The following is an 11,440-nucleotide window of genomic DNA, read 5'->3' as shown; positions in this document are numbered from 1 at the left end:
GGAAGGTCGTCTGTCGGGGATGGTGCTGGGGGATTCCTGCGCAGAGTGGGGAAGGGGGGCAGATGCGGCAGGTTACGTTCTCCCCACCTTATAGTCTGTACAGTAGATCAGTGGTTTGACAAACATATTAATTTTCCCTTAGAGGAGGTCCCAGTGCTGGGACTGCTTAACATCCGTGTCGCTTCCTCAATCTAAGAGGATGCTCTATCTTCACATTCCTTTATGGGGATACAGACAGGAACGTTAGTACCTCGTACGGAGCAGACTCTAGTCAATGAAGATGGGCATCGTAACGATTTGTTAATCATTAAGATGCTATACCATTTTGTGGCAATATACTAATTCTTTTTTTATATGTATATTGATTTACCAAGTTAATACAAGGATGAAATTTAATGTGAACTCTTCATCATTGTGCTTATACTGTTGGAGTAAGACAACTAAATTTTGGAAGCATGGAAAGAGTCACCTTTGGGAGGGAGGGAGGGAGGGAAAATAAATAAATACAAATATGCTGGATCTTATGATCTCCCAGGTCAAGGTCACTCTTCCCTGCTGCTGCAAAGTTGCCATAGCTAAAAAGATGTTCTACATAAATATGCCTGGAATCTATATACTACTAAAACTCTCATGTCTGTAACCTTCAACTGGGTGAAATGGTGCATCATAGGGCAACAGTTTTTGAACCAAGGTACCTCGAATGGGCTAACTTACAGAATGTGTCCAAAATCCAGGACCCATTTACTTCAGTGGGATTGAAATTTGGGACATTTGTGGCTGCTTCAGCACTGCTGTGCTGCTGCACTACCATGGTCAGCCAAGGTCACGTGACTGTCATGGGCATATCCCTGACCTCTTTCCCGCCTCCCTCTGTCCCCTGTACCTAATTGGCTGATGCCCAGACCCAATAGCTGAGTGGCAATTGGCTGCTTTGGAAACAAGGCAGAAATCTGAAATCTCTTAATGGCTGTGGGCGTTGAGGGAAGGATGAAGGAGTGACTTGGATGCCTGCCAGTGAGGTAGGGCTGGCTGGGGGGCGCCGGTGGTTGATAAGTGAGCCCTCTTCCTCCCTTGAGGGAGCAGACCCTTGGGAAGACGTCAGAATGGGGTTGCAGTTTTCCTCATGTCCGTGGCTCCCTTTGATCTACCTCTCCCCAGCAAAGTGGCAGGAGTTCTGCTGGTCAGTGGAGGAGGAGGAGGAGGAGACTTCACTGGGGCTCTCCTGAGGGTCATGAGGGGAGGGCAAATGGTGCAAGCCTATATTATAAGTGGAAATGACGGGGAGGGAGGAAGGAAAGAAAGAAGAGGGAGGGAGGGAAGGAAGATTTAAAAATCTCTCTGAGCTTGGTTGTTTGCTTGCAGATGTTTCATTACCCAGCTAGGTAACTTTAGTACTAAAGCCCTGCAAAACATCTTAAGCACACCAAAAGACCCAGTAGCCCAAGAAGGAAAAACAGGAGTCATCTACAGCACACAGTGTAAGGACTGTAACAGCCGCTATGTAGGACAACAGGCAGAAGACTAGGAGAGCGCATCCATGAACGCCAGCTAGCAGTCAGAAGCCATGAGGAAAACTCCTTAATTTCACAACAGCTGGACAGACTCAATCATACTTTAAACTGGGAAACTATGAGCATCCTAGACCAAGCTAAATCCAAAACACTGGGAAATGCCTGGAAGCCTGGCACTCAGGCACATCAACCATCAATAGACAAATAGAGGTTAACCACATTTACACACCATTCAAAAGAGACAATAAAAAAGCTAAGATGGAAACTAAAAGACTGGAACACATCCTCTCCTGCAGCCTACACCCAGATAAGCAGGGATCGACACCAGACAAACAATCAAGCAGAAAACAATGCCCTAATCGAGGAACTACCAAGGAGAAAACCACACCCCACCAACACTGGCAGGGCAAGGCACTGTATATAAACAGGGAGCAAACCCCACACTCACTTGCACTGATGACGTTACCTAGTTCGGTAATGAAACGTCTGCAAGCAAACAGCCAAGCTCAGAGAGCGCCAAGGGCTCCACACACACACACACACGCACACACACACACACACACGCATCTACAGAAAGTCTTGGGCAGAATTAGGAATCATAAGCAAAACAAAGGAAACATGCAAAAATACAATCCAGTGCAAAATTCAAGGCGTAAGGAGAGAGGTACAATTTTACCAAGCAAATCTCTGTATGAATTTAAGCTAACAAAACAATAAGTGTTGCCACTCTGCCAGTTTCACAAACATTTCCATCTATACAGTAAAACACCAAAATTCTTGTTGGCCCACCACAAAAGGTATTTAATGGAGGACAGAAAAAAGATACAAAGAAGTGGCTTCCCATCTTCTTTACAGCAGTAATAAGTACTATTATACATCTTCTTCTTTCTCTAAGGTTACAACATGACTCTCTTCTTTCTATAATCTATCCTGTCTAATCATCAAAACCATAAATCATAACTTCGTTTTTTCTGTTTTCCGCAAAAAGTCCATAAGTGGTTTCCAGTCAGCAAAAGGTGTTTAACGGAGGACGAATTAGTCTCCTGTGAGGAAAATATACGTTTAGATGAATGATGCTGGTTGGGTCAGATTGAAACATAAAGGAATTTGCAAACAGCCTTGAAGCTAGTTTAACATCTAGTTCATACCAGCTTACTAATCTCCTCAGAACATCCCCACAGCAGCCAAGGCCTCCGTCCTGAAGGAGGACATGCTCTTCCTGGCTTTTGGCACCCTGAATTGCCCCCCTCCCCCACTTTGATTTGTTTCTTCTCAGCAAGACTATTGTTTTCTTAGCAGACAGTCGATAGCAGAAGGGCAGGAAGCAACTTGAGACCTATCGCTAATGAATATGCATGCCTGCATCATCACATGAATATGCATACTTACATCGTTTCCTTTTTTCTGAAATGTATAAATATCAGTGCATCTCTCTGTTTGCAGGGGTGTCTCTCCCTATCCCTTTGGTGGAGTCCCCTCCAGTACGTACTGTTTATATAATAAACGCTGCAGTGAACTTTGACTATTTGTTTTGGGTCCTGCACTTTGACTGCACACTCCCCATCCCAACTGCAATAGAAGAGAGCATAATCCAAAGAGTTTTATGATACTGCTGAACTGAGAGCAAGCGTAACAGCTGCGCTGCATTTGCTCATGGCTGCCATTTGTAGAATGTGCCCACCCACGGGCCTCAGCAACACCAAAGCGGGGATGCGCAGCAGACCAGAAGGGAGCATCCCCTGCAGTCTGGAGCCTTTGGCCAGGCTCCCGCGTCCCCAGTGGGGGGGTCCTCTCTTGCAGCCCGCCACATGGGCTCCCCAGCCACAGATCAAGAAAACCCAGCAGAGAAGGGCAGATACACCCATTACTTCAAGGCAGTGCTCCAAGCCTTACCCTGAGCTGGAAGAAATGCTAAATGTGAATGAAGCAATATGGGAGACTCGAACTGCCTTAAGGAAACAGAAAAAATCTACTCAAAAATGACTTCTGTGAAAATTGAATGCCGAGTTCCACAAATTAAGTGACTTATGAGCATAACTTTGAAGTAAATAGAAAGAAAAAATTGAAGGCCCTAAAATGCTGTGTATAATATTATATGCACCAGCACTTACATCTCCAGGTGTTGCTGGAATTTTGCCCATTTTATCTGTGGTTGAGTAAGCTTCTGAATCAATAAAGCTTTCATCAAATCCAAAATATGTCCCCACAACATGCATCTGAAATAAGAACAAATTCACTTGTTAGAGAGATCTGAAAAGACACCTCTTTCTCCCATCCCCTAGTCACTTCCGCTCAAGGCAAGATGCAGGTAGAGCTCTCTTCCCCAGCGGAATCAGCTATGAAGTCATGTAAGTTCTTCCATTATGTAAGCAAAGAAAATGACCTCAACACAGGTATGCAAGATCTATCGCCAGGGTGATTGGGGGGGGGGGAAACATATTTTAAGTCCACAACAGACAGGTAATATTTGGAAGCAGCTCAGACAGACACCTCCCTAATTCACTGAACTATAAAACAGGAGGGGGTACAGCACAATCAAATTTGCAAGATTTTGTTTTGACTGATTGATTGATTGATTGATTGATTATATGCCATCAAGTTGTTTTCAACTCCTAGCGACCACATAGATTTTCTCCATGACAATCTGTTCCTCACCTGGTCTTTCAGGCCTTTCAACTGTGTGCTCATGGCCACTGCAACTGAGTCCATCCAACTTGCTGCTGGTAGGTGCCATGTTCCTACCATAATTCTGTCTTTGTAGCTTCAGATTTTCTTTTTGTGTATGGCAACATCGGCAACTAGATGTCCTGAAAGCTTTAATCTAGCCACTTCATAAACACCATTAGCCCTCTGAAAGATCCTCAGCTCTTCTTCAGTAGCACGCCGAGTGCCATCTGACTGTAGGGGCCCATCATTCAGTGTTACATCTTCAATAACTTTATCTTGTCCATCCTTCTGGTTTTCTCAGTAAAATGCAGGAGTGGTTTACCACTGCCTTCTCCCATGCAGTATGAAGGGATGCCTTTGCTGTTGTTGATAAAGTGATCGCCCACCTCCAGCATCTTCCTGTATTGCTCCTGCCCAACACAGGTGTCTTTTTGCTTTAGCTGGGCAGCTGGGACGACCTTCACATCCTTGGGTGACCCTGCTGGGAACACACACCCTTGGCGTACACTCCCAATGTTCTTCGCTCATCCCTCACAGACACCATCACAATGAGGCAGCACAGCAGGACTTGTGTGTGGGGGGGTGTCTGTTACTACGGCCGGCCTCAATACAATTTGTTTTAGCCTTCCTGTGCAGTCGACTTCTTGGTCTGGTCTGTCTAATGGGGCTGACAGCAGCTGAGAGAACTGAAGGACTTGAGAACACTGAAAAGAGAAAGGGACTGAAGCCATTCCTCCACGTGGACATGATCACTGGGGGTGGAGCTGTCCAGCCCTTGCTTCAAAATGCATTCATGGTTAAAAATTGCTACCCAGGAATCCGGATAATGAATCAGGACTCCTAAGACACCCGATATGCATCTGAGTAGCTTTCACAGGTTCAGCTGCAATGGGAGACTATACCAGTACGAAGCCCTTCATGGTGTGGGGCTGGGTTATTTGAGGGAACACCTTTCCCCAATTACGTCTACCTGTCCCATCAGGTCTGGCAGGAGAGGCCTGTTCCGGGTCCGGTCTGTTAGGGAGCGCCATCCGGGGGGAACCCAGGAAGAGAGCCTTTTCTGTCGTGACACCTGCTCTTCGGAGCCTCATCCCCCGGAGTCCAGATTCCGGCTCTTCACAATGCCCAGAAGGCACCAGGTTGGGGCTCCGGGTGTGCATTAGAGCCTGTTCAGTGGTCATGTGGATTGCTGTCGGTGGTCCTTGTTATACCTCACCCATTGACTGTGTGGTTTATGGGGTCTTATATCATTTTTATATAAGACTCCTGTACTGTTTTTTGTTTTTATATAGTTTAATTGAGCCACCCAGGGAAAGAAAGTTGGGCCTGAGCACATGGAACCCCCCCGTCCCCCACAATCCCATCAACAGACCTGTAAATTAACAAGGCAAGAGTAGCTGCCCGTCTTGTGAATCAAGAGAGCAAGGACTTTGGGGGATCCTGAAGCCCACCCACTCCTTGAGTCGTCTTTGGATCCAGACTTGGCGGCTTCTGTCCCTCTAGCTAGTGCCTGGCAGTCTGGCTGAGAAGGGCATTGATAAGTGTGGATGAGTGTGTGGGTGCATGCGTGTGAGAAAGAGCAAATGTACATTGTAACCAGTAAAGCTTCGCTGTTACTTTAAATCCACTGCATCTCCGTGTATTCCAAAGAAAATAAATGGCGTATGGAATTGCTAGAAAGGGAAAAGGTGCCCCAGGACTGTTAATAACTAATAATGTACAATCAATTAAAAATGAAAGGAACACAATAAAATAAGGTAAGCCGAGCAACAGAAATGAGTCCATAGCAGAGTCCAGCCAAGTCGAGAACAACACCCAAAATGTTACCCTGAGCATGTCTTAAAAGCCTCATAAAACCCTAATTATAGTTTCAGGCCTAATGTGCTCCTTGTAGGCAGAGATCCACATTGGTCTGCCTGATCCCTCTTCCATGCTCTGGAAAGTGTTTGGACTGACTGCTCGGATTCAGGACGGGCGCCCTGTGAAGCGTCCTGATTAGGTCCTGTAGGGTGCAGGAAGAGCATCTCTTCCCTCTGGAAGCAATTACAGCCACCTGCTTTAGGACACAATTAATGGCCCCCATTATCCTTTTTGGGGAGGGTCAACAATAGGTTTATGTCGCAAGAATCAGAGTGGATCATCTGAATTATGAACTATTCCCCAAAGTATACTACAGGTTTTATACATCTGTCTATGAGAGCTGCTCCTAAGACTAGAAGTTGCCACGTCTTTCAGCTTTCTAAAAGCACCTCTTGATGCCTTCTACATTTTGATGACATGAAAAGCAGCAGCTGTAGTACAAAGAAATGATGAACTGCATGGGAAGGAGAGGACAAAAATCTAGGGACACAAAATTCCACAGAAAGATCCTTTCTTTATTATTATCTAATAAATACAAATATCCAGTAAATAATAATAAATGCTGATGGACTATTATTAGAATGATCGTTGTCCTCCTTAAATTTATGCTATCCTCCAAGTGCCACAGGGCAAAGACCCGAAGAATACATGATATCCCACGGACAACATCGGTGTCTTTCTTGCCTCCCCTCTTTAACTGAAAGTACAGCAGTTGGAGATTAACCACTGGTTGCACCAACTCTGCTTTGTGCCTCTCTGTCCTGGGGAAGAACAGGAACCTTCCACATTAAGAACACAAGGAACCGATGGGGGCTGTTGTTGACTGCAGTAGGCAGGACACGCACGGTCCTCTCGCTGGGCCAGAATCAGAGGAAAGTCCCTGCTCTACTGGACAACAGGCAAGGCAGCAAGACACAGCCACCCAAATCATAATGATATAAAGAAGAAAGTGGTTGAAATAATGAGGGGAGTGTAAACTCACTTAATTTTAAAATGGTTCATCCTCACATCAATGGCACACAGTGAAGTTGGCATAGAGAGGTAATCCAGCTTCAGAACAGTTGCTGAAACAATGTCATTTCTCTTTAACATAAAAGTGACTCCTGGAACTTTAAAAATTGGTTTATTACAGCACAGTACTCTGGTGCTTTGCTTTAAATAGCTAATTCCCCGAACCTTGTGATTAAAAATTACCAGATAAAACAATTGGTGGAAAAAAATCTCAAGTTCAATACGGTTTGAGGATGCATCTCATGGTTATATGACACTGATTATTAAGGCATACAGTATTCTTTGACTTAACTAATATGTTGTTAAATCACTAAGACCTGAAGGACACAAAACCACTCACTGCTTCTCCTTAACAAGCCGAAGAGGAATAACCAGGGAAAATCTTCAGCTAGCACTGAGAGAACAGGAACAGCAAGTAACTAAGCGGCTTACCTTCATGTTTGTAAGTCATTTCTTGGCAGCCAGAAAAATAAAGGCACACCAGCGCACACAGACAGACGAAGAAAGAAAAATACAAGGCAAGAAACAGGAATTCCATCTTAATGGTGCAGATGCTGATCACGCCCTGTTTATAATCACTACAATTTCTTCCAGACAACTAACCCCGTGAGGTCTTCAGATCCATGTAATTCCATTAGTTTACTGTAAAGTTAAATGTGTTGTGAATGGTTTATGCCAATTTAAATCAAACTTCATAATGTTTAAAGTTCCGTAAAGTATTGTCCTTAAACTGAAGTACATAAAATCATGTACGGTAATTCTTAGGATGTCACATAAGAAAAACATGATGCTTATTTGCAGCTCCTTCACGCCCACAGGGCCCGGCTTCTGTGCCTCTCCTGCAGAGCTAACGAGGAACAGAACACTGCTTTTGAGCGTCCCATGGCGATTTACAGACGGCCTAATGAACGATAACATAGCAACAGTTACCCAGTGCTTTGCAGAGGAAACAGTCATAGCCCCACCTAATTTCTCCTCTGACATGAATCCATGGTTTGGTTTGTGAAGTGTGAACCACAATCTGCCACAAATAAAGCACTAGAAAGGGTAACAGTACGTCTCAGAATCCCAAAGTCGTGTCCAAGAGGGGGCAAAAAGGGTGGCAAAATGTGAAGGAGAGCGCAGAAGTTGAAGGGATTCTTTGAATCGTGGATATGACATGGAGGAGGTTGTTGACTTCCAGCTGAATGAATCTCCGCGACCACGAGGGCCTGGGCAGGAAACTGAAGGAGCTGGTGGCGCGTGTAGTCTTTTCGTCAATCCTCCCACTTGATGGTCAGCTGAAGAGAGAACAGGACCTTGGAAGTGAACAACTGGCTATGGAGGTGGTGCTGCTGAGAAGGGCTTGGGTTCCCTGGCCACGGACTGTGCTGCCTGCATGAAGACCTTCTGGAAAGAGGTCGGCTCTGTCTCCCGAAGACTAGGAAGGAGTTGTTCTGCAGACGCCTCGTCAGTCTCATCAGGAGGCAAATAAGCAAGAGAAAAAACAGCAAGGTGACAAAAGCCAAGACCTGAATACCCCTCCGAGGGCTGGGGAAAACACACAGGAGACCAAGGAGAAGCATGAGTGTGGGGCAGGGGGGGGCTTCGAAATTGGCAGGGAATTTCCACAGTCATTAGGAGCATCCCTTGCAATCTCAGGTGCTGCTACCCAAATGCGGAGAGGAAACAAACAGGGAGGACTTGAAATTTTAACAAGTGACATCATGGTCATCGTTGAAATGTGGTGTGATGATACACATGAATGGAACACAACCCTGGAAGGCTACACTTTGGAATAGACTCACAGAAAGCATGCAGGGAGATCCACCACACACCCCAAAAAAGATCATATTTATGCACAGCAATTCAGGCATTGGAACATGGAAGTCCTGTTGAGAGTGTTTGGCTAAGAATAAAAGTGGTGAGAGATAAAAGTTGCATTATTGTTGGAGTTTATCATGGTCCACCTGGAAAGGCAGAAGATATAGATGAGGCCTTGTGTCAAACATTCAACTTTCAAAGAGGCATGTCCTACAGATAAGGGGAGGTTTCAATTATCCTCACATCTGCTGAACCACATCTGCTTGGATTCTCCAAGAGTCAGAGACTCTCAAATTCTCTTGCTGTCAACCTCATTTGTCAGAGAGTAGAAAAACAGTGTGTGTGTGTGTGTGTGTGTCTGCTATCTAGACTTAACCTCTTCCAACAGGGAGGAACTGGCTGAAAAAGGTGAAGGCACTTGCAGTCAAAGGGAGAGGAACAGAGAAAAGTCAGATGTGCTAGATTTCAAAAGAGCAGATTCTGACAAAGTCACACACAAGGTAGCTCAAATACATGGCTGGAAGTCCTGAAGAAAAGTGTTGGGGAAGGATGGAAAATCCTGTGAAACTGAAGGTGCGATTGCAAAAGATTCCTACTAGAAGGAGAGGTCCAGGGTGGATATGCAGGGAGCTTTCCAAAATGCTGAAATGGAAAAAGGACATATATCGGACTTGAAATGAGTGAAGGGTCATGATAGAAGGATGAAGCCACAGGGTGGGGCTGACTTATGGGCTCTTGTGGGAAGCCTGGCAGGGGTGTCCCAAGGCATTGACAGAGTCAGAGTTTGGGCCCTGGAGATGGTGTTCTGAAGCACTGGGTGGGCCGACAAAAGAGGGGGAGCCTGGCCAGGGGGCTTTTAGGGCTGAGGGGGAGGGACTGGCTCAGACTCCCCCACAGAGCTTCTGTGGCTGAGGGTGCTAGACCCTGGCTCGCCCCACTCCTAGTCCAGCACCTTCACCACTGCCCCACGCCCGAAGTCCCCTGGGGAGCTTCCATGGCTGAAAGGGGGCTGCAACCATCCCTCCGATCCTAGTCCAACACCCGTACCACGAACACTTTATATTGTTCTAATGCTGTTGATATTTATATATTGCTTGGATTTTTACAACCTGTAGTTTTCAAAATGATATATGATTACTTCAAACCAATTAATGAAATTTTAACTTAATTCTATGATGCTTATTAATTCCCTATTTATTCACTTCATAATTTTAATTTTTTCTCATCTTTTTTCCTCTCCCCCCTTTTTTACAAAATGCATAATAAGGACGTTTTTTTAAAAAAGACTGTCCTGGCAAAAGCAGGTCTTCCGACATCAGGGATGGGGTGGGGGGAGGTGGCTGCCTAGCTGAGGCTCTGTGGATGGACGGAGGAATAGGCTGGAGCTCTGCCTACTGAAGAGAGAGAGGAAATTCCCCCTGTCCTTCTAACCAACCGCCCCACTGCACTGCTGCAAGCTAAAGCCCCACAGCAGCACCCTTGATGCCAGGCAAGGGGGGGCGCTGCCTTCATGCCAGGGATGCCAGGGAAGGTGGGGGCGCTGCCTCTTCAGCCTGCTAACCACAGGAGGAAGGCGTCAGGGAGGCGCTGCTGGGTGCTGCCTACCTTCCGCTTGCTCCTGTCGGCCTGCAGGTTTCCTTCCCTGTTCCCTTTGCAGGTGGGTCAAGTTAAGGGGTGGGGACCTGTCTTGCTTCGCTGGGCTGACCGAGGTACCTGCAGGAGAGCTACCCCCTGGTCCCGGCCAACCTTTTGGCAGCAGGACGGTCAGGGCTCTTCCCCCGCATGAGAGATTGTGAGGAGGTGGGGAAACAGGCGGCAGAAACCATCAGCAGGTGGCCGAGTTGGTGAGTGGCTTAGCGGAAGAATGGAGCTGGGTCTGGGCTGCAGAAGCTGGGGAGGAAGAGACTCTGCCTTAATGAACTGGGCTGGAAGTTCCTATTGCAGTTTCCAAGATTACCCCTAATTCTTTCACAGAAACTCTTGCGTCCTGGATTGGGCCCTGCTGGGAGGGGCCTGCCGTCCCTTTCTCTGGCCAACCGGCCAGGTCCCCAGGGTGCCAGGGCCTGGAGGAATAGCAAGGGACACATGCGCACGCTGGGGGACAGGGAGCAGCCGCTTAGTCACCAATTCTCCCACCCCAAGTTCCATGGGATCAGAGGCCTGTCGGGGAGAGGGGAGAAGGGGAAGCACTGGGAGAGCTGGTGTGAGGAAAATACCACTTTGGGTGAGGGAAGCAAGTTTTTAGAGGCCTCAGATGAACGGGATCACCTTAATGAAATTGAAATATAAAGGAACGTGCAGCACCCTTGAAGCTGGTGGGAACTCGGCTGGTTGTAAAAAGCCTTCTCACAGACATCCCTGTATACCAAGGCATCTGTCTTGAAGGAGGACGCCTTCTTCCCGGCATTTGGCACCTTGAACTGATTTGTTGCTTCTTCTCTGTGACACTATTGTGTTCCTTGAAGATAGTAGTTAGAAGAGGGGCAGAATGTAACTTGACATCTATTGCTTATTTAGGTATGCCCGCATCATCATACAAATATGTATGTGTACGCATTCTTTTTCCCTTCCCCTTCTTGTAGAAGTGT

General features: G+C 46.5%; 1 protein-coding gene across 1 annotated transcript; it reads right to left on the bottom strand.

The window, feature by feature from the left end:
- Positions 1–7,380: 7,380 nt before the first annotated feature.
- On the bottom strand, positions 7,381–9,204 carry LOC148213664 (uncharacterized). Its single transcript, XM_088131193.1, has one exon. It carries the CDS (start codon positions 7,585–7,587, stop codon positions 7,438–7,440), a length of 150 nt encoding a protein of 49 aa, XP_087987319.1. The 5' UTR covers positions 7,588–9,204; the 3' UTR covers positions 7,381–7,437.
- Between the last annotated feature and the right edge of the window lie 2,236 nt (positions 9,205–11,440).

Source organism: Python bivittatus, unplaced genomic scaffold (genome assembly GCF_059951505.1).
Source record: "Python bivittatus isolate LINGU-HERP-01145 unplaced genomic scaffold, Pbiv_v1 ctg000970_np1212, whole genome shotgun sequence".
NCBI lineage: Eukaryota > Metazoa > Chordata > Lepidosauria > Squamata > Pythonidae > Python > Python bivittatus.
Note: the sequence above shows the minus strand (reverse complement) of the source record. Positions and strands in the feature narration are given on the sequence as shown.

What these genes read in the sequence shown, in the direction of transcription:
- LOC148213664 (XM_088131193.1), bottom strand. Translation starts at nt 7,587, where the DNA reads ATGGAATTCCTGTTTCTTGCCTTGTATTTTTCTTTCTTCGTCTGTCTG.